This window comes from Thalassophryne amazonica, chromosome 9 (genome assembly GCF_902500255.1).
Source record: "Thalassophryne amazonica chromosome 9, fThaAma1.1, whole genome shotgun sequence".
Classification (NCBI taxonomy): domain Eukaryota; kingdom Metazoa; phylum Chordata; class Actinopteri; order Batrachoidiformes; family Batrachoididae; genus Thalassophryne; species Thalassophryne amazonica.
In genome coordinates, this window is record NC_047111.1 from 59,062,758 (window position 1) to 59,087,210 (window position 24,453).

Genomic DNA, 24,453 nt, shown 5'->3' on the forward strand with positions numbered 1-24,453 from the left:
TACTTTTTCGGACTAAATTGGAACATTTCAAGTTTATAAAAGTATATTTTAAAGTTTGTTTTAACACTTTAAAGTATACAACAAGTACACCCATCTATATACTATCAATGTACTCGGTATATCCCTCTTGTATGCTTAAAGTATACCACGTACACTTATCAATGTACTTGATATATCCCTCTCCGATGCTTAAAGTATACCACAAGTGCACTTATCGATATACTGCCATTGTACTAGTTGTATACTTTGAGTGCCTATTTTTAGTTTATTATCGTATACTTAAAGTATACTGTTATACACATTGGTTATTTCACTATTTTAGTTTTTATACTTTAATTTTGCTTGGCATATTACTTGTAGCTTACTATTTATATATTGAAAATATACTCCTTAAAGTATTTTTAAAGTTTACTCATACTGTATGTACACAAGAGTGTGATGCATTTAAAAAAATCACAAGACAGAATGTTGAAAACAAGTTTGATATATTTTCAAACATTTCAAAAACAAAGACCTGTGAAATCAAGTCTTTCCTTTGTGGAGAAAATTGAAGGAAAAAGTGCATGTAAAATGTAAACATAATGGTATCTCCAAGATCAAGTCCTTATTTGTAAAAATGTAAACATAGCATCTTCAACTGAGAACTAAAGTCCTTCCTTGTCAAAAAAGGTAAAAGAAAAGTGCGACCCTTAAATAACTACATAGAAAAAATATCTGTACTTTTATGACTTCTTTTCAGTTACTTGAGTCAGTGGCTTGACTTAGTATATCTTGCTCCAAGTGCATAATAAGTAAAAAGCATACTAACGTAAAAAGCATACTAAAGTATGTTTTACTATTAAAGTATAAGTGTAAGTCTTAGTATTAATGTACTTAGACTTTTGTTTATACTTTTCAGTATAAGCCAAGTATACTTCACTATATTATTCTTAAGTATATAAAATATAGTTTATAAAAAGTCACCTTCAAGTATACTTCCTCAATTTTAGTAAAAAATAAGTATACTCATAGTATATTTTTTTTTGCTAAGGGTTGACTTGTGTTTAAAATGAGAAACCAGAAATGTGTGTTGTGGTTTTCTGGCAGCATGTAGTTTTTTTCCCCCCCAAGAAGTAGATGCGCACTCGATTAATATGCAAGTTAACGGCACAAAAAGGAGAAGTTAAGTTGTTTGTTGTTGTTGTTGTTTTTTAAACAACTGATGAAACGAGCGGCCATGTTTTCCTCTCGCGGTCTGCGATTGCGTGCCGTTTGAACTTTCAGCTTGCCGTACAAAAACAAGAATGGCGGCTTCCGTGAACGTTCACGTCCGAATATGTGGACAAGAAATTGTCAAGTATGACCTCGAAATTAAAGCTTTAGTTCAGGTAAGAAAATGGGCCAAGTTTCAAGTACAACACGTCTCAGGGTTTGCGCACTCTCATGAAGCATATGCATATGTTTAATTATATTGAATGTGAAAATGACAGTGAATGCACCACACCAGTCTTTACAAGCGAAACATTAAATTAATTGTTATATTTCCTCTGTCTTGACAGTCGATGTTGCAGGTAGTTGATGTTGCAGTCTAACCACAAACATACTGTGAGCAGAAAAAAAAGAAAAAAAAATCAGTGTTAAGTCATTTTTCTGTTAGTTGCAAAAGGGTTATTTCCCACTAGTCCTAGTGTCCACCAGCCCTAGTCCTTGGGTCCACGGTAGGGTTAGGGGTTAGGGTGAACTTTAAAATCAGTTTGGGGTTGTGATATACACCATCAAATAATATAAAGATGTTGAGACTGGTCGACCCTCACTGTTGCAAAGTGTTGATGATTGTAGAACTATCTCATCTACATTTTACAGCTGAATCACCACTCTGCTCAGAGTGCCGCTGTCACTGGACCGACATCTCTGCTATTTTGGCATTGTGGGATAGCTGCTCGTCCACAGATTGAGCTCGCCGGACTACTTTCGCCACCCTGCTCAGCATGCCGCTCTTGTTGGAGCGACAACACACAGAATGTGTCTCTTCCCAGATAGATCTCTTTCAGTGCAGCTTCTTTTTCTGGCTTTAACACGAAGTTAACACCCAAGTCTTTCATCGCCAAATATAAATGGTAATCAAACCATTCCAATCGTATCTTTCTGAACTCTTCAGCATCAAACTCCATTGTGTCATTGTTTACAATGTGCTTCAGCAATAACAGGTGAAGTTGCTCATAAACTTTAAGTTTCTTAAATATTTATTATGGCCACTCTTAAAACTTCAGTTATCTTCATAATTTTATTACTGGTAAATTTTAGAATTAATTTAGATGAGATATACTCATTATCTCACAGGAAAATATCACAATTATCTGGGAACTGCTTTTTGTCCAGGAATTCATCAAGCATGTCAGCCGCGGGTGCGTACTAAAACAGAATACCCATAAACTGGACAGTTGTTCGCCTTAATGAGAGCATCCACTTTTAGCTTGTTATAAACTAAGCTAGTGGCCTCGTGAGAGTGTGCTGAATCACATCAAAGTATGGAATAAAAATTGTAAGGATGGTTGTAACTCTATGCTACAGAGCTGTGGTCAGAATTAATGGCACCTCCTTGAATTTTAAGTACGTCATTGGACAGAAGTAAATGCAAATGAATTAATTTTATATAATTAGAGTTTAAATATGTGTGGATCGGGAGGTCTGGGCAGCTTTGCTTGAGCTGCTGCCCCCGCGACCCGACTCCGGATAAAGCGGAAGAAAATGGATGGATGGATGGATGGATGGATGGATGGATGGATGGATGGATAAATATGGGCAGCACGGTGGATTAGTGGTTAGCACTGTTGCCTTGCAGCAAGAAGGTCATGGGTTTGATTCCTGCCTGTGTGGAGTTTGCATGTCCTCCCCATGTTTGTGTGGGTCCTCTCCGGGTGCTCTGGCTTCCTCCCACATCCAAAGATATGAAGGTTAGGTGGATTGGAAACTTTAAATTGCCCGAAGGTGTGCGTGCAGTTGTGAATGTGTTTGTTTGTTTGTGTATATGTGGCCCTGTGACAGACTGGCATTCCTGTCCAGGGTGTGCCCTGCCTCATTGTCTATGACTGCAGTGATAGGCCTCAGCCCCCCGCGGCCCTCAGTTGGAGTAAGCAGTTGAAGATGAGTGAGTGGGTGTAAATATAAGAGATGAGTTAGCTTTATTGTCATTGTACAAGTACAATCAATCAATCAATCAATCAATCAACTTTTTTCTTATATAGCGCCAAATCACAACAAACAGTTGCCCCAAGGCGCTCCAATGAAAGTGAGTGCAGTCTTTTCCTCTAGTGCTTAGAGTGTATACACAGTACATGAAAAGTAAACATATTTTAAGAGATAGAAAATATAAATAAATAAATATAACAGACAAAATAAGAGATGGAGTGATGGTTTAGTGGTTAAGTGTTGGGCTTGAGACCAGAGGATCCTCGGTTCAAACTCTGGCTTGACTGGAAAATCACTAAGGGCCCCTGGGCAAGGTCCTTAATCCCCAAGTTGCTCCCGGTGTGTAGTGAGCACCTTGCATGGCAGGACCCTGCCATCAGTGTGTAAGGGTGAATATGAAGCATAATTGTAAAGCGCTTTGATTGTCTGATGTAATAAAATTTTATTACAGAGATTAGAGCATGCCATAGGTATTAAAGGCACTGCGCTGCGGTGGTTTGAATCATATTTATCTAATAGATTACAATTTGTTCATGTAAATGGGGAATCTTCTTCACAGACTAAGGTTAATTATGGAGTTCCACAAGGTTCTGTGCTAGGACCAATTTTATTCACTTTATACATGCTTCCCTTAGGCAGTATTATTAGACGGTATTGCTTAAATTTTCATTGTTACGCAGATGATACCCAGCTTTATCTATCCATGAAGCCAGAGGACACACACCAATTAGCTAAACTGCAGGATTGTCTTACAGACATAAAGACATGGATGACTTCTAATTTCCTGCTTTTAAACTCAGATAAAACTGAAGTTATTGTACTTGGCCCCACAAATCTTAGAAACATGGTGTCTAACCAGATCCTTACTCTGGATGGCATTACCCTGACCTGTAGTAATACTGTGAGAAATCTTGGAGTCATTTTTGATCAGGATATGTCATTCAAAGCGCATATTAAACAAATATGTAAGACTGCTTTTTTGCATTTACGCAATATCTCTAAAATTAGAAAGGTCTTGTCTCAGAGTGATGCTGAAAAACTAATTCATGCATTTATTTCCTCTAGGCTGGACTATTGTAATTCATTATTATCAGGTTGTCCTAAACGTTCCCTGAAAAGCCTTCAATTAATTCAAAATGCTGCAGCTAGAGTACTAACGGGGACTAGAAGGAGAGAGCATATCTCACCCATATTGGCCTCTCTTCATTGGCTTCCTGTTAATTCTAGAATAGAATTTAAAATTCTTCTTCTTACTTATAAGGTTTTGAATAATCAGGTCCCATCTTATCTTAGGGACCTCATAGTACCATATCACCCCAATAGAGCGCTTCGCTCTCAGACTGCAGGCTTACTTGTAGTTCCTAGGGTTTGTAAGCGTAGAATGGGAGGCAGAGCCTTCAGCTTTCAGGCTCCTCTCCTGTGGAACCAGCGCCTTCAGCTTTCAGGCTCCTCTCCTGTGGAACCAGCTCCCAATTCAGATCAGGGAGACAGACACCCTCTCTACTTTTAAGATTAGGCTTAAAACTTTCCTTTTTGCTAAAGCTTATAGTTAGGGCTGGATCAGGTGACCCTGAACCATCCCTTAGTTATGCTGCTATAAACTTAGACTGCTGGGGGGTTCCCATGATGCACTGAGTGTTTCTTTCTCTTTTTGCTCTGTATGCACCACTCTGCATTTAATCATTAGTGATTGATCTCTGCTCCCCTCCACAGCATGTCTTTTTCTTGGTTCTCTCCCTCAGCCCCAACCAGTCCCAGCAGAAGACTGCCCCTCCCTGAGCCTGGTTCTGCTGGAGGTTTCTTCCTGTTAAAAGGGAGTTTTTCCTTCCCACTGTCGCCAAGTGCTTGCTCACAGGGGGTCGTTTTGACCGTTGGGGTTTTTACGTAATTATTGTATGGCCTTGCCTTACAATATAAAGCACCTTGGGGCAACTGTTTGTTGTGATTTGGCGCTATATAAATAAAATTGATGATTGATGATGAATTGATGATGCAGATGGAAAAGTGCTCTATAAATGCAGTCTGTTGAGTGAGAATAAACGGTTGCATTAGAACTATTTGACAACCTGTAACCCCAACCTGCTCTGTGTGCAAGCATAGAAGGTAAATATCTGTTACAGTCCAAGAAAGAAAGGGTTTATTGTGTTTGGTTTGCGTATACGGTGATCAGTCTTCTCTAATGGGTCGTGCTTGGATGTTTCCCACAGGACATCAGAGATTGTACTGGACCCCACTCTGAGCTCACACAGCTGAACTCTCAGGTCAAACAGGCCTTCAACAAGCTCAGGCTCAGAATACAGGTCAGGCCTCAGTCACACGTGCACATTGCTCTTTGTTTTGTTACCTTTGACACGTTTCTTGCTGAAAGCTGGAATGATGGCACTCGGTGTTGGACGCTGTGTTGTTGTCAGGATTTGGAGCAGATGGCCCGAGAGCAGGACAGAGACAGTGATATGCAGTCCATCCTGGCAGAGACAGAGAGACAGCGAAGGCAGATGCTGAGGTTTGTCACACACTTACACTTCACTCGTTTATTTATATGACAGCAGTTGTCATCTTCTCCAAAGTGGAGGTTGATGGGTTCACCAAATTTCATTGATGCATTTTGTGGGATTTTTGAGGGGAAATTAGGGGAGCTATTGTTTTGAAAAGTTTATTGTGTCAGCTTTAAGAAAATGAATGTTTTCACTTGGCCGGATACCTATATGGCATTTACAAAAATTCCAACCCTAAAGCCAATGTTTCCGTTATCTCCACTTCTAAATTGTTCAGAGCTATGATTTCAACACTAAAAACCTACATTTTCCAGAATGATTTACATGTTTTGCAAAATAAAAGTTTACAATAATCAAAATTATTGTGTAGTGACAATGAAATGAAATTACATTCTTTGATGAGCCCCGTCATACAGCTTCATGAGTGGGCGTGGCCTCCATAATAATGGATAGAGCTGGTACCCAGGCATATATTTGCTGTTTCCTCTTCAATGACTATACACACTTTTGTCTTTTGGAATCATGGTTTTTCTTTTATGAAAACCTTCCAAAAATGTACAGTTTCCTGATCCCCCCCCCCCCCCCCCCCCCCAAAAAAAAAAATCATACCTCTGGGTCATTTAGAAGCAGAGACAATGGAGAATGGAAACATTTTTATGGTCGCCAATCTGGCATGGCTGTGTTAAGCTTCTCTAATTGCATTCCTAGGTCCTGCCAGTGTAATGACAATGGTTACCTGTTTAAATCAAAGCTCTAGGTTGCCTAGAAGCTGAGTTAATGGGGGAGGGGAATCTATTTTTATGGTCACCATTTTGAAAATCCAAGATGATGGCCGTATCGGTATCCAGGCAAATGGAAACACTGGTTTTCAGATTGCTTACACAGTATAGTTTTCCTCATCCACCCCAAACCTGACTGTATTGTAGCAGATGAGCTGATGAAAGCAGAAATGCAGCACTGAAAGTTTTTGTTTATTTGTTTAGTAATCAGACAGCGTGGCGAAAGGCCAACCTGGCGTGTAAACTAGCCATTGATAACATGGAGAAGGACGAGCTGCTGCGTGGAGGTGAAAGCCTCAATGCCAGACACAGGTAGTTACAGCCACAGTCTGCTCAGACTCTCCTGTACTGCTGAGGGCTAAATCCACCTGAAATCACCAGTGTTCCCAACTGACTGTCTCCAATTTGGATGTATGGATGGATGAGATTTATTGTCATTGTCATTACACGAGTGCAACAGCGAGATTACGTCCACACTCAAATTACCACAGACAAGATATAGCAATTAATCCACATTTATTACTTGTTTACCATAATAATGGCACACATCAGAATTAAGACAACATATATACATTTGACATTGTTTATGTGCACTAAACTTGAAACAGTCCGTTTTCCGAATTGAGATGATGTGAGTGTGGGGGAGCCACAGCAACGTGTTGATGGACAGGTGAGGGGTCGTGGTTCTGGTAGCAGCCGTCTTGCCAATTCTCCAGTAGGTCAGGGCAGCACATAAGCCAATAAGCACCAGCCCTCCTACTGAAATAAAAATAAATCATTGACATCCTCCACAGAGAGTGGATCCAAGCACACAATGCACCACTTCTCCCAGGCATCGAGAACAAAGCCCGCAGGGTAGGTTCCATCTGGGCATGCAGGGTCCCCCAACCCTGACTTCCCTGTTGAAAAAAATGGTGTCAGTAGCATTCAGAGACCAGCTGATCAATTCCATGGTAATCCAATATAGTTTGAAGAATTCACAGTCTGGTGAAGTAGGGATTTTGAAGGTTGGAGCAGAGATAGAGAAGCACAGAGAGGAGGAGATGTGACCACCCTCACCGAAGTCCCAGCTCACATGTAATATACAGAACCACCGTACTTGCTAGTATTTCGAGTTTTTGTCAAACAGTTCATTGCAACATGGTCATTGCATTTTTTAATCTTTTGCTTTATGTGTTCTAAGCAACAGGTATTTTTCATAATAATAATATTTTTTATTTTATTTTATTTATTTTGTTATTTAACCTTTATTTAACCAGGAAAGTCCCATTGAGATTAAAAACCTCTTTTTCAAGGGAGTCCTCGCCAAGAGGCAGCAAAAATTACAATTACAAGTGCACAGGTAAAATTATATAAACATTATGAAAAACAATTGCAGTTTGATAACGTCGTCCCAAGTGCTCTCAGCCTGGACTTAAAGTTGCTCAATGGAATAAGTTCAGTCAGTGTCCAGTCTTTTTGCACCATGTTCCATGTTGAAGGTGCAGAGTGAATAAAAGACCTTTTCCTCACATCAGTGCGGGCAAATGGAACAAAGAGCAACAGATTATCATTTGAAAGCAAAGAATAAGAGTCGACATTCCTCCATGTGATTAAATTACAGATATAGGAGGGTAATGTCCCAGTCTTCTGGTGGACAAAGAAGGCCATCCTACTTGAGAATACAGTTCATAGTAATGAGTCAAGGCTCGACAGTTGGTAATAAACCTCAGAGAAGCATGATAAATAGTATCAATCTTGTGAAGACATTGTGCTGAAGCGTTCATATACAACAGGTCTCCATAATCTAAAACTGATAAAAACATTGTAGAGACAAGCTGCTTTTTCACTTCAAATGAAAAACAAAAATTATTTGGATAGAAAAAGCCCAATTTTAGTTTGAGCTTTTTAACAAGATTGTCAATATGAGGCTTAAATGTGAGGGAGTCATCAAGTAAGACTCCAAGGAATTTGTACACATTAACCACCTCCATGAAAAGTAGACACTGTGGCCAGAGCTTGAGGGACTTTCTTGTTGTTTGAAAACAGCATCAGTTTTGTCTTGTCAGCATTAAGGACCAGTTTTAGCTGCAGAAATGTGAGCTGGACCACATTAAAAGCTTTTTTCTGCAGAGAATCAGCAGCTTTAACAAGGGTTAATCCAAAACAATAAATGATGGTGTCATTAGCATAAAAATGCATATTAGCATCTGACACGTTTTGGCCTAGTTCATTAATGTACATAATGAATAAGAGAGGACCTAATATTGAGCCCTGTGGCACTCCCTTGTAGACATTTAAAAATTCTGAACACAGACCATCACATTTAATACACTGAGTCGTGTCACTCAAATAGTTTGTGAACCAGGTAACAACACCATTAGATAATCCAAAACAAATAAGCCTATGCTTTAAAACAGCATGGTCCACAGTGTCAAAAGCTTTTGACAAGTCAATAAAAAGTGAAGCACAACACAACTTGTTATCAAGAGCAACAAGTATATTATTTATTACTTTAGTAGAAGCAGTGATAGTACTGTACTTTTCCTGAAACCTAATTATAACTTTGAGAGAAGTTCGTTGGAGTATAGAAACTCTTTTAGTTGATCACAAACAAGAGATTCAAGAATTTTCAATAAAACACATAAATTGGATATTGGCCTGTAATTGCTTAAAACTGCAGGATCTCCTCCGTTTAATAAGGGGTAACAAAAGCCAACTTCCAAACTGACGGAATTTCCTTGTTTTGGATTGAGAGATTAAAAAGGATTGTAAGAGGCTGTGAAACAAAATCCTCTGTCGATTTCATAAAGTATGGTTTCTATCATGTCTGGTCCAGGAGGTTTCCTGTGATCTAATGTTTTGAGAGCTTTATGCACTTGTTGCGCATTAAAAGGATCAAAATGAAAAGGATCTCCTGAAAATGTTGGAGGATATGTACAGGGAGTCACAAGCCCTGCACCTGCAGAATCAAACAAGGAACCAGATGATACAAAATGCTTGTTAAAACAGTTTAAAAATGGCTACTTTATAATAATAATGATAAATTTATTTCTAAAGCACTTGAAAGGGAAAAAAGCACAGCACGGTGGATTAGTGGTTAGCACTGATGTCTCACAGCAGTAGTGGGTTCGCTTCCCTCCCTTTCTGTATGGAGTTTGCATGTTCTCCCTGTGTCTCTCTGTTTTTCCTCCCACAGTCAAACACATGCTTATTTAGGGTCTGCTCCTTTCTTTGCCCCTGACCAAGGCACCGGCTCTACATCTGGACAGTGGTGGGCACAGCTAACCAAAAAGTTAGCTTTGATAACTGATAATCAGCTAACTGAAAAGTTATCTTTTTTTAATGCTAAACCGATAAACTGCCTAAAAACGTATCGGAAGCTACAGATAACCGATAACTTTGAATTTTGCCCCCATACGCTCTCAGCTACTAAGGAGCTGATTTTGAGTTTAAACACCACCAGAGCTTCTAATAGAATCAAAGGCGATCACAAACCCAAACAGTCAATGAGCCAGCGCTTGTCTTTGTGTGCTCTGCCCCCTGCTGTAGGAAAGCGTCATTTACCCTGACAGGATACAGTGGTCCAGTGATGAGGTAGAGGTCTTGAAATGGAAAGCAAGTTTGAATTATGATTTTGCTTTAAAAATAAAATTATTCCGGATGAATAACTACATTAATGTAAACTCTTAAAATGTACAAAGGGTTAAAATTAGTGCATTAAAATAATGCACTAATTCTGAAGATTTGAACATTAGCACACAGATGCCAAAAGGGATTATGGGTAACTAAGCCTCCGCGCAAACTGATTGCTTGATTCATTCTATGTAAAAACCAACACAAGTGAATCAATGTAACGTGTTGGTGTTTACAAATAAATGTGCTTTTGTAAAATGTCTTTTTTTTCATTTGTATAAAAAAGAAAGAAATTTTCAGGATCCCGCTAGACAGCGCCTACGCGCACGCATGATGACATCACAACTCTATCTGGTTTGGGAGACGAGGTTTCTTTCAATAACAAGAACTGTCAAAAAACTTTCTCGTGTGTGGTTGGAATTCTGTGGTGATAGGAATCGCCTTTTGAATGCTTGAATAATGATGTCAGTCACACAAAGAAATCAAATAATAGTGAAAACATGTTCATTGCGCCCAGAATGTTGCTATTTTGGTCGCTGAACTTTGCAGTGCGGTGTCAGTAACGAATCAATCAATCAGTCGCTCCATGAGGCGTCATAACATCAAGCCTGATTCACATGGCAAGATAATTAGGCCAATATTGGACCCAATGTTACCCTTCCGACAATCTTAAGGGTGCCTCGACAATCGTGATGACACTAAATATAATCTTATCAGATATTCCTGCCATGTGTGGTTTGTAAGAGTGCTCTGATCTGCTCAGAAGGACATGAGGAGCTAAATGTGACATGCAGCCAATCAGAAAGCGAGGTGTCTGACCTGGGAATGTTCCTGTGTGAAATCTGTTTGTGTTGTTTTTACCATGTGGCTGACACCACACACTGTACAACCAAACCTGTCAGATCTGTGATTTTTTTTTTTTTTTTTTTTTTTTATCTCCTCGTGTGGTCTCTCAGGTTTTGGAAACCTACAGATAATTTTAAAATCCTGCGATCGACAACACTGTGATATAACCGGTCTCCAGTACATGCCAGTGTTCTGTGCATTTTGACACCGGTTATATCACACAGCCTGAATCACAATTTAACGGACTTTTCGGCTTTTGGAAAAGCAACCTGGGCTTCTTCTGGCATTTTTACATAAAACAAACACAATATCAATGTCTATAAACCCAGAGAATATATTCACGAGAGTTTTAGGCACAGTATACAAAGAGTTTAATGCTGTTGTCCGTGTGGAGCCTGATCAGAGTGTCTCAAATGCATTTCTCATGTCGTGACTGTACCCATAATGTACCTGAATACAGCATGTCCACACTAAAACCTTCAAAATTAGTGCAGTACTTTAAAACTAAAATATATATCTGATATTTTCACTTTATAAAGCTTCAGACGTGACGTTAATTTAAACAACTTGTCTGAAATTAGTTATGGTTAAAATTTTAACCACAAGTTAAAACTGTATGCCTCTGGATGACTTGGGTGATATTGCCAGTGTATCAGTATGGGGTCAAGAGAAATTAGGTTTTTTTTTTTTTCTTCCTCTCTCTTTTCTGAGAGTTCTTCTTTGCCTGCAGAGGATAGAGCGGTTTCTTCTGCAACCAGGTCTTCTCTGTTTGTAGAGGATAGAACTGCTCATCTACTACAAAAAGCTATGTCTGCAAAAAATGTTAGTGGTTTAAAAATTATCGGATCAAAACTTATCGGAAGATAATTGGTCCGATGATGGTTTTCAAAATTATCTGAAACGCTGAACATCCTGCGATTTTGCAAGTTCTCCCACTTAGAAATCATGGAGGGGTCTGAAATTTTCATCGTCCACTGTGAGAGACATAATCCGGAAATCACAATTTATAATTTTTTAATAATTTATTTGTATGTTACTGCTGCAAATAAGTATTTCAACACCTGTGAAAATCATTGTTAATATTTGGTACAGTAGCCTTTGTTTGCAGTTACAGAGGTCAAACGTTTCCTGTAGTTTTTCACCAGGTTTGCACACACTGCAGCAGTGATTTTGGCACATTCCTCCACACAGATCTTCTCTAGATCAGCCAGGTTACTGGGCTGTTGCTGAGAAACACAGAGTTTGAGCTCCCTCCAAAGATTTTCTATTGGGTTTAGGTCTGGAGACTGGCTAGGCCACTCCAGAACCTTGATATGCTTCTTACGGAGCCACTCCTTGGTTATCCTGGCTGTGTGCTTTGGGTCATTGTCATGTTGGAAGACCCATCCACGACCCATCTTCAATGCTCTAACTGAGGGAAGGAGGTTCTTCCCCAAAATCTCGCAATACATGGCCCCGGTCATCCTCTCCTTAATACAGTGCAGTCGTCCAGTCCCATGTGCAGGAAAACACCCCCAAAGCACGATGCTTCCACCCCCATGCTTCACAGTAGGTACGGTATTTTTAGGATGGTACTCAGCATTCTTCTTCTTCCAAACACAGTGAGTGGAATTAAGACCAAAACATTCTGTTTTGGTCTCATCTGACCACATAACTTTCTCCCATGACTCCTCTGGATCATCCAAATGGTCATGGGCAAACTTAAGACGGGCCTGGACGTGTGCTGATTTAAGCAGGGGAAGCTTCTGTGCCATGCATGATTTTAACCCATGACGTCTTAATGTATTACCCACAGTAACCTTGGAAACAGGGTCATTAGGCTCATTGATACGCCACGAGGTGGGATCTTGCATGGAGCCTCAGTCCTAGGGAGATTGACAGTCATGTTTAGCTTCTTCCATTGTCTAATAATTGCGCCAACAGTTGATCTTTTTTCACCAAGCTGCTTGGCAATTGCCCCGTAGCCCTTTCCAGCCTTGTGGAGGTCAACAATTTTGTCTCTGGTGTCTTTGGACAGCTCTTTGGCCTTAGCCATGTTAGTAGTTGGAGTCTTACTGATTGTGTGGGGTGGACAGGTGTCTTTATGCAGCTAACAACCTCAAATAGGTGCTTCTAATTTGGAATAATAAGTGGAGTGGAGGTGGACTTTTTAGAGGTGAACTAACAGGTCTTTGAGGGCCAGAATTTTTGCTGATTGGCAGGTGTTGAAATACTTATTTTCAGCAGTAACATGCAAAGAAATTATTAAAAAATCATACATTGTGATTTCCAGATTTGTTATATATATATATATATATATATATATATATATATATATATATACACACACACACACAGTCACTTGCCCAGTTCCGGATCACTGCTGTAGTATTTGCGCCGCCGTTTCTCGTAATCAGTGCGAATAAGCTAATACTTGGTACCAAAGGAAAGACTGATGTTTTGTCTACAAACGACCACAAGCTCGACCGGATCCACCCATCCTTGTGATCAGCAGAGGAATCAAAACATCCTGGTCTCTGTGGCGTGCGCTCGTTTTCTGGCTCACTCATTCCTGCAAGTTTGAAAGTAACGATTTCTATTAAGTAGCAAAGGTGAGTTAGCCATTCGGTGTTTTTGGTTCTAGAGTGGGAAAATACTTACTTACTTGGGTAGAAAATGTCAGTGTGTTATGTCTTGCTGTTTAATTGCTGCGCGCATTTATCTCTGACGCGAAAATTTTCCGGTTGTGGATCACTGAAGCAGCAGCCTCGTGTCAGTACTTGTGAGTCATGTGTACTTTGGGGCTCATCTCAACATCACGAATGGGCATGAATGTGGGGGCTTTTACTTTTTAATTTGGGAGAAATCTCACCTCCACACTTCATTTTTTGCTCGTAAAAACGTATAACAGCGCCTTTCGAAACTAAGTAAATTCTCATTTAATAAGTATAATTTCTATCATTTTGTGTTCAAAACACATTCTCGGACACAGTGTGTATCATTCTGCATTAGAAGGGCTCCAGCCAGATGCCAGGAATGCCCCTAAAGTGACACAGAGTGTCGTGATCCAGAACCGGGCAAAGTGATCCATTTCCAGCAAATCTTTGCACCACACATAATGTGGCTTCACACTTTAAGTAGAAGGGCTTCTCCACCCAGACTTATTCAGCTAAATAACATCCAAATACCCAATACAACAATACACAATAAAGGACATTCAGTTGCATTATGGCTCCGTATAACGGGACTTTAAAAAAGGTGATCTGGAACTGGGCAACCGTGTGTGTGTGTGTGTGTGTGTGTGTGTGTGTGTGTGTGTGTGTGTGTGTGTGTGTGTGTGTGTGTGTGTGTGTGTGTGTGTGAGTGTGAGTGAAATGACAATAAATGCTCAATTATTATTATTAAGCAGTGGTGAACATAACTCCAGAACAACATTAAACAAAGATTCCGACATCACAAACTAAAATGAAGATCAAAAGCACAAGACATTCAAAATGTAGTCAGCAAAAATAATTAAAATATGGTTAAAAAAACATAACATAAATGTTGGGTGATCAAAAATAAATATGTTTTAAGATTACTTTCTCATTCTGTAGTATTTTTCATCCCAAATGTGCCCATGTTTTAAGTATTGTTTTTTTTTTTTCTATGTCTCTGACCTTTTAAGTGGGCAGAGAGTGGAACGATGAGTGCACAAGCTGTGTCCCAATTCAGGGGCTGCACCCTTCTAGGGCCGTGTCCCACAAAGATCTGGGCCTGTATGCACGAAGCATCTCAAAGTCCTCTGAAAGAGCTCGTAATTTAGCCTAAAATTTCCTGGCAAGGAATCTTAGCCTAACAGTGAGCCAGGAGGTGTCTGAGAGCAAGTAGATGAACGAATGAATGAACAGTAAAATCAACCAGTCATATAATGGCATTAAGAAATGCGCAATCATGAAAATAATTTAATGTCATGATGATGATACTCATAAAATTAAATTGTAGCGATCGCCGGGCTGGTCGCTAAACCTGTATATTCTTGTGCTGCAATGCATTATGGAAGTTCTGCGTTTGGGGGTTTTAAATACTTTTATTGTGGTTCATGTTAGTTTAAAATGTTGTTAGTGTTGTTGATTTATTGTGTCATGTAGTTCAGTTGGTTAAGTGAGTTAAGTGTCCAACTTGCACAAATTCTGGCTAAAAGAAAATTTGCTTGTGTGTTTTTGTGTGCGCGCAGTATCGTCAGACATTGTCAGTATTGTTTAGACACTCCAGACGTTTGTTAAGAATACAGTATTTGTTCATTTTATTGTCATGGGTCAAACGTATTCATTTGCAAACCACATTTTTTCTCATCAGTTCTGTCAAAAATTGAACCACTTTATCCCCAACTAACACACAACACTTCCACCAAGATGAATCCTTACAGACTCCAGACTTTTTCATAAATTCATTCTAACTTTGAACTTTAAAGGTAACCTAAGGTAAGAAGAGGCCATGTGGTCAATAGAAAAGTAAGATATGACACCATTTGAGTGTTTATTGCCCTGGTTGCCAAAAGATCACAGTTAGGGGAGTTTATTTCATTTCATTTATTAATTTATTTGAATGGGACAATGCATATTAATGAACAGAAAACAAGTACTGTAAATATGCCAGATTTAGCTCAAGGCTATTTTCCAACCACATTCCCATGGGGTAAAAATACCAAGGCAAAACATACATGACCCATACAAAGGAATACAATATAATATAATACAATACAACACAACATAACACATTACAAGACAAACACTACAATAAACTAATTAACATGACAGTACAAACAAGATAACACAAAATCAACACTATTGCTAAAATGCCTACGTGTTAAAGTGCAGATCATAAAAAAATGTACGCTCCTCTGTATCCTCTTCTTCTTCTAAAATCTCAACTAATGTTCACAGTTTTGCTGACCAAGGAGCCATTCTTTAAGTCCCCTCTTCAACAAAACATATGTATTGCTTTCTCTAACTATAATTGGTAGAGCGTTCCAACTGGAACAACTGTTTATACAACCCCTGGCAAAAATTATGGAATCACTGGCCTCGGAGGATGTTCATTCAGTTGTTTAATTTTGTAGAAAAAAAGCAGATCACAGACATGACACAAAACTAAAGTCATTTCAAATGGCAACTTCCTGGCTTTAAGAAACACTATAAGAAATCAGGAAAAATAATTGTGGCAGTCAGTAACGGTTACTTTTTTAGACTAAGCAGAGGGAAAAAAATATGGACTCACTCAATTCTGAAGAATAAATTATGGAATCACCCTGTAAATTTTCATCCCCAAAACTAACACCTGCATCAAATCAGATCTGCTCCTTAGTCTGCATCTAAAAAGGAGTGATCACACCTTGGAGAGCTGTTGCACCAAGTGGACTGACATGAATCATGGCTCCAACACGAGAGATGTCAATTGAAACAAAGGAGAGGATTATCAAACTCTTAAAAGAGGGTAAATCATCACGCAATGTTGCAAAAGATGTTGGTTGTTCACAGTCGGCTGTGTCTAAACTCTGGACCAAATACAAACAACATGGGAAGGTTGTTAAAGGCAAACATACTGGTAGACCAAGGAAGACATCAAAGCATCAAGACAGAAAACTTAAAGCAATATGTCTCAAAAATCGAAAATGCACAACAAAACAAATGAGGAACGAATGGGAGGAAACTGGAGTCAATGTCTGTGACTGAACCGTAAGAAACCGCCTAAAGGAAATGGGATTTACATACAGAAAAGCTAAACAAAAGCCATCATTAACACCTAAACAGAAAAAAACAAGGTTACAATGGGCTAAGGAAAAGCAATTGTGGACTGTGGATGACTGGATGAAAGTCATATTCAGTGATGAATCTCGAATCTGCATTGGGCAAGGTGATGATGCTGGAACTTTTGTTTTCTGCCGTTCCAATGAGATTTATAAAGATGACTGCCTGAAGAGAACATGTAAATTTCCACAGTCATTGATGATATGGGGCTGCATGTCAGGTAAAGGCACTGGGGAGATGGCTGTCATTACATCATCAATAAATGCTCAAGTTTACGTTGATATTTTGGACAGCTGTTCAATTGGCTTTAGTGCAGTAACACTTGCAAAGGACCATGTAGTGAAGCAGTATTCAGTATGAGAAAATATACAGTGGAGGTAGGACCTTGCTGCCACAGTTGTAATGAATGGTTTGTTTATAATTTTGTAAATTAAATTTTATTGTGTTTGAGACCTTTTTAATGTGTTTGTTGAAAGTGAGGTTGGAATCGAAAAAACAAACAAACAAGATATTTGAACTGGGTTACCAACTCCAAACTCTTTTTTACTTTTTTTTTTTTTTTTTTTTGCTGAACAACATGCATATTGTTTTTTTTTTTTGATTGAGCATAAGACAATTCTGTTTAAGCCAGTCATGCACCTTGTTCAAGCCATTAGTGAGATCAGCAGCAATTGTCCTAGCATCCACACCGTGGGTGAACAGCACAGCGTCATCTGCATACATCAATATATTAAGCTCAAGGCATATATCTGGCAGGTCGTTGATGTATAAGGAGAACAACAAAGGCCCAAGCACAGAACCCTGCGGTACTCCTACATCACTGCTGAGGCACTGGGATCGTACTCCATTTATTGCCACACACTGTGAATGATTTGACAAGTATGAATGGAAACATGCTAACAAATCTGCAGAAAAGTTAAAATGTTTAAGTTTATTAAGAAGACTGTGATGATTAACTGTCAAGTACCTTCTTAAGATCTAAAAACACAGCGCCGACACAGGGTTTTTTGTCAAGTAATGACTTAGTTTTTTCAATGAAAAACAGCTCGCAGCCTCGGTGGAGTGACTTGGACGGAAACCAAATTGCATTCTATGTAGTGGAGTGGATCCATTATCTAAATGCTTCATTAATTGATTCGCTACCCACTTCTCCATAACTTTAGACACTATTGGTAATATACTTATTGGTCGATAATTTGTAATTTGGGTTTTACATCCTGACTTGAAAACTGGTGTTATAATGGCCTCCTTTCAGGAAGATGGAACTGCTTTTTCATTGATTGATTGATTGACCAAGAGAGTAACAGGTTGAACCTCTGCCTCAGCATGCGTTTTTAAAAAGCTGGTATCAAGTCCATGCACATCCCTGGCTTTGGAGTGTTTAAGGGCAGACAGAATTTTGGCTACCTCTGACACAGATATATTTTGAAGCTGGAAGATGGGCTGCTCTTTATTGATTGTGTGAGAAGATTGAGGAAAGCCTTGTAATATCAGTTACTGAATCTATAAAATAATTATTAAAAGCATTAGACAAAGCCAAAGGATCACTGGTCTATTTCCCATTTATAGTCATTTCAGAGGGATTTGTCTCAGAGTTAAAACCTTTACCAAGAAGTTTATTTAAAATTTGCCATGGTTTTTTTTTTTTACCATTACCCTTTGTGCTTTCAATCAAGTTAATGAAAAAATTTGCTTTGGCTTTCCTTAAAGTTTGATAAGACTTTATTGATCTCACAGTGGAGAAATTCACATTACGTCAGCTCTTAAAAAAAACACACAAGATGGGTGCGAGTAGTTTGTGTAACTTTATTACGAACATGTGTGAATTTCTGGGTGCGAGTAGTTTGTGTAACTTTATTACGAACATGTGTGAATTTTTGCCTATCTGTGGCCAAACCAGTTTTCAAATATTTCTTTAGCAAGGAGTCCCTTATTTTTAATAAATTTCTACAATTTTGGTCAAGCCAAGGTCAACCTCCTTTCTTGTGTTTATATTTCCCCTTTTGAACGAAAGATGAAATCAGTTGTTTTAATTTAGTAACAAAAATTAGACTACTTATTTCTATATCAAGAGGTAAAATTTCTTCCCAGTTTTTAAAACTGGGAAGATTTGATTTCTGGGTACATAATCATTTACGGGATAGTGTCTGTCTAACTTCATATATCTTTGCTTTGAAAGTTTTCTAGTGAATAAAATTTGATTATGCTCCGAAAGCCCAGTTAAAAAATTCAATGTTTTGACAATTCTGTCTGGCTTATTAGAAAAGAGAAGATCTATTTTTGTCTGGGAGGAATTTGTTATTCTGGTAGGTTTTTCCACCATGAAGTTGGTCTGCACTAAGGGGGCTGAGTAGGATCCCAGATCATGTCTGTGATGAGCTCAGTGGCACTGTTAATTGTTTGAGCTACATGTTAATCACGTCAAAAATGGAAAATTATTTTGGGCTCAAACATCAAAATTAATGGTATGCTCCATTCTATTGGAGGAATTACACAAGTCTCTTTCCTTTTTATTCTACAAATATAAACACTGACAAAAGATAAATTATAGCTTTAAATTTTGACTCTGTAAGACTGAGAAACTAAGCCAAAATGATGTTTCTCTTTGAAAATTAGCATTTTTTTTTTAAATTTCAGTTGATGTGTTTTTCTCAGGAAGGCAACCAAAGAAAGTTTGGTAGAAACCAGCAGCAATATTACAAAGAATCTGATGTCAGTCAGCAGGTTGATGGCCGAACAGGTGAAACAGAGTGAGGACACCATCAGCACTCTGGGTAAAAACACATTCTCTTTCCTGCAGATGTTTTTTATACGGCAACAATATAAATGCAACACTTTCATTTTCTCTCTCATTTTCCATAAGATGAAGTAAAAAATCTGAGACTTCTTTTTTACACACAAAATGTTTATTTCTGTTCAACTTTGTTCACAAATTTGATCAAATCTGTGTTCATGAGTATGTCACCTTTGCTGGCATAAACCATCCAACAAACACAATTATTGCATGTGTCACAATCAAAGCCCACTCCAAAATGTGGGATTGATCTGTGTGTGGAGAAAAGATTATGTTGTTTTGCCCCTGTCTTAAAGTAACCCTCACTAATTGCACGAATTTGTTTTGTAGCCACTAACGACTGGGAGTGAAGCATGCTGGGGTCATTCTGAACTGGGAGTGAAGAGCTGGGGTTATTATGTTTTTGCAAGAGGAAATAACTTTCAGATGCCTGTTGATTAAAGGAATTATGTGCGCCAGGGAGTTTGAGATGGCCACTCACCCTCCCTTCGCGCACACACTAGAAAAGAGGGGGCAGAGCCATGCTCCGATAGAGTCTGCTGCGGGTTACGTACGAACGCCCAGCCGGTTGACAAGCGCACTCTGCCGAAGGTGTTGGCTCTCCACCTTAAAGGCGTCACGGTAAGAGAGAAAGAGATATTTTATGCGCTGCAACCACTTGTGTTTGATGTAACTGCTTTTGTGGGGAATAAATATGCGCCTGTTTGTTCTAGCAAAATGCAGTCTGTGTGATCATTTCTGTGTGCCGATCTGACCGAACCTTGTTTCAAAACAATCTGAAAACTGATCTTTATTAGGTGAAGATGCTTGGATGTGGTGTTCCTGAGCAGCATGGTTACATGTAGATTGCAGTTGTGAGACTAGTTGGAAATTATGTTTTGGCTTGTGGTAGTAAAATGAACAATGAAATCACAGGCGACAGCTCTGGAGAACGTTCCTGTAGTCAGCTTGCTGCTTCCTTGAAATGTGTGTCATTTGTGCTGTTGTGTTGTGTGGTAAAACTGGACATATTAGAGTGTGTTTTAATTCTGACTGGTCCACCACAGTCTACACATGTGCAATAATCATGCTGTTTAATCAGCATCATGAGATGCCACACCTGCCAGATGGATGGATTACATTGAGAGTGAGAGACATAATCAAAAAAAAAAAAAAAAAAAAAAAATCCAGAAATCACAATGTATGATTTTTTAAATAATTTATTTGTATGTTACTGCTGCAAATAAATATTTGAACACCTACCAACCAGCAAGAATTCTGGCTCTCACAGACCTGTTAATTTTTCTTTAAGAAGCCCTCTTATTCTGCACTCTTTACCTATATTAATTGCACCTGTTTGAACTTGTTACCTGTATAAAAGACATTGTTCACACACTCAATCACACTCCAACCTGTCCACTGTAGCCAAGACCAAAGAGCTGTCTAAGGACACCAGGGACAAAACTGTAGACCTGCACAAGGCTGGGATGGACTACAGGACAACAGGCAAGCAGCTTGATAGAAGACAACAGCTGTTATGATTATTTATTACAAAGTGGAAGAAACACAAGATGACTGTCAATCTCCCTCGGTCTGGGATTCCATGCAAGATCTCACTTTGTGGGGTAAGTGTTGTGTGGGCCGCTGAAGAGGAGGTACTGCTGGCCCACCACCACCAGAGGGCGCCCTGCCTGGAGTGCGGGCTCCAGGCACCAGAGGGCGCTGCCGCCTTATGGGAGCAGCCTGGGTGACAGCTGTCACCCATCACTGGACACAGCTGTTCCACTCAGCACAGAGGTATATCAGGAGGACGGCGTCTCCACCTCAGTGCCGAGATATCGCCTTTAGACTGAGGTAACGTTCTCTGCATTTATATTCTGACTAACTAGCTAAAAGACTTGTTAAACCTTTTCAGGACAGCTGATTACTGAAAGCTAAATTGCTTGGATAAGTACTCACCTGCCTGCCATATTGTGACTAGAGGTGGAGGCGGCTTCTCCCCTCTCCGTTACTGGGTGCTGTCGCATCCACGCCTGTGTTGTTGCTCTCTCCCGCCAGCAGTACCGGATCCGACGAGCGGAGGCAGTGGCCACCTGGGAATTCGGGACTTGGCGGTTCCAGTATTTCCAGGGTTCGGTGGCAGAGGAGATCTGGGTGGTTTCGGTTCGACTGAGACGGACGTCTCCTACCTTCGAGCCTGCCCACACGACACCAGCGGATTCGACCCCAAATTGTGATTGTTGTATTCATTGTGCTCGTTTCACAATAGTAAACCTTGTTATTCACCTTCCTCCATTGTCCGTTCATTGCGCCCCCTGTTGTGGGTCCGTGTTCCTACACTTTCACAACAGTAAGGATGATTCTGAGAAAGCTCAGAACTACACAGGAGGACCTGGTCAATGACCTGAAGAGAGCTGGGACCACAGTCACAAAGATTACATCAGTAACACATGATGCTGTTATGGTTTAAAATCCTGCAGGGCAGCAAGGTCCCCGTGCTCAAGCCAGCACATGTCCAGGCCCGTTTGACATTTTACTCTGGGAGTGCTCTTCTGCAAAGAGGACAGGACGACTGCACCGTATTGAAGGGAGGATGGATGGGGTCATGTATTGCGAGATTTTGGTAAACAACCTCCTTCCCTCAGTAAGTGCATTGAAGATGGGTCATGGCTGGGTCTTCCAGCATGACAATGACCCCAAACACACAGCCAGGGCAACTAAGGAGGGGCTCTGTAAGAAGCATTTTAAGGTCCTGGAGTGGCCTGGCCAGTCTCCAGACCTGAACTCAATAGAAAATCTATGGAGGGAGCTGAAACTCCAAACCTGAAAGATCTAGACAAAATCTGTATGGAGTGGACCAAAATCCCTGCTGCAGTGTGTGAAAACCTGGTGAAAAACTAGAGGAAACGTTTGACCTCTGTAATTGCAAACAAAGGCTACTGTACCAAATATTAACATTGATTTTCACAGGTGTTCAAATACTTATTTGCAGCAGTAACATACAAATTATTAAAAAATCATACACAGTTTTTTCAGATTTTTTTTTTTTTAGATTATGTCTCTCACAGTGGACATGCACCTAAGATGAAAATTTCAGACCCCTCCATGATTTCTAAGTGGGAGAACTTGCAAAACCGCAGGATGTTCAAATACTTACTTTCCTCACTGTACTTCTGTGCAAAATTCAAGATAAAGTCTTTAGCAGGCATGAAACAAATCTAAGAGCTTTAATTTCAAAGCATGATTAATGGGATTGAGAAAAGTGTTGCATTTGTTCATAAAATAAAGTTTTTTTTTTTTTTTTAATCTTTGAAAATCAACTCCTTCCTGATTGTTCTATTCTGTTTTGCATCAAATTTTCCAAACACTTCTCCTGATAAACATTTCGCATTTCTGTTCCTCACCACAGCCACATCCTCGAGAACAGTGCAGGAAACCAATGAGGAGTTTAAAGCCATAACAGGAACCATCCATCTGGGGAGGAAACTGATCCTCAAGTACAACAGACGAGAGCTGACGGACAAGTTGCTGATTTTTCTGGCTCTGGCACTCTTCCTGTCAACCGTCCTCTACATCTTGAAGAAACGCCTCGTCCCCTTCCTTTAGGTCCCCAGCTCTTCTCTGCTCCAACTCCAAGAACTCTCGACCTCACTGAGGATGACAAAGAGCAGGTTTGGCGGGTCAGCAATACGCACTCAGATTAAAGAGCAGCACGTCAAGGAGCTGTTGGGTGCCGTCAGGCCACCACCTTGTTGAACAGTGTGGAATTTCATAGCAAATTAATGGTGTAAAAGTCAGAACCTTAATGTTTCTCCACAGAGGAACAATCCTTCAGCTGATGGGACAATAACATCAAACAAGGTGACAACAATCAACAGGTTTAAACATCATCAGGTGTTAAAACTGAACCAGTCACACCGTGCAATAATCTTCAATTTAATCAGTGTCAAATTACTGTGTGTGTGTGTTAGTTTTATCTGCAGCGATCTACCAAAGCTGAATGTTTCTGCAGTACCTTTCTTCCATTCAGACTACTGAACCCGACACGTGTATGTTACTGACTCTGAGGGCAGCTGACATGTTTGTCATTATTGATGATGTCTGAATAAAGTTGCATACTTCCCAGCATTCTAAAGGGTGAATTATTACGATAAGTAAAGAAAGAAAGGACGGACTCCTTACCAAGTGTTCCAATACTTTTGGAGGGCACTGGATCCTAACCTTATGATGAGTGCAAAATGAGTGTGGTATTATTACTGTTTTCTTTAATAATGTTTAATTTTCACTGTTGCTGCACTTTGTTTCATAGTCATAACATAAATCATACTGATATGACAATATTGAGATATGATAATTTGGCCACACTGTACAGCCCTACTGTCAACTAGCTGAAAACTTTTAATATTAATTTACATCTACATTTAAAAAAATGCATAAAGTGGCAGGGGGTCAGCTGAATGGTAAAAAAAAGAAAAATATTTAAAAAGGTGGGGGGGGGGGGGCAGAGCCCCTCCAGAAGCTGAAAGGCAAAATAAGGAAAATGCTTGAAAAGGTGGCAGGTCGGGGGAGGGGGGGCACTACCCCCCCCCCCCCCCCCCCCCAGAAGCTGAAAGGTTTTAGTCATATTCATGCTCCCAAGAACCATTTTACTGAAAAAAGGTCTGAAGGACCAAGCATTCAGCACTGTCAAAACTATTCCATTTCTTAATCCAATTAACCAAATTTACCAAAACTAGAGCAACTCTTTAACTTTTGACCACTGTACAAACTGAACTTGACCTTTGTCACCATTCTTGCCATTTTTACCCAAAAACTCCATAACATACAGTCATAGATAGTCCAAACTATATATTTGGAATCTTTATGATCAAACAAGTAATGTGAGTAGTGTTCAATTGGATTGATTGGAGTATTTTTAAATGTTGACTCCTGTGTTATTCTTCAACTGACCCCTACCTGGCCACCTATTAAAAATTCAAGTGGCCAGTCAGGGTTTTTTTAAGTGTAGT

At 39.6% G+C, this 24,453-nt stretch overlaps 1 protein-coding gene across 2 annotated transcripts; it reads left to right on the top strand.

Annotated features, from left to right (window-relative positions):
- Nucleotides 1-1,220: 1,220 nt before the first annotated feature.
- Nucleotides 1,221-23,572, top strand: bnip1b (BCL2 interacting protein 1b). Of its 2 annotated transcripts, XM_034178127.1 has the most exons (6): nt 1,222-1,367; nt 5,376-5,468; nt 5,580-5,671; nt 6,647-6,754; nt 19,327-19,445; nt 22,854-23,572. In XM_034178127.1, exons 1-6 carry the CDS (start codon nt 1,284-1,286, stop codon nt 23,048-23,050), a joined length of 693 nt encoding a protein of 230 aa, XP_034034018.1. In that variant the 5' UTR covers nt 1,222-1,283; the 3' UTR covers nt 23,051-23,572. The 2 variants fall into 2 exon arrangements, with proteins under 2 accessions (XP_034034017.1, XP_034034018.1); XM_034178126.1 differs by having other exon boundaries at nt 1,221-1,367; nt 5,376-5,671.
- Nucleotides 23,573-24,453: the final 881 nt, after the last annotated feature.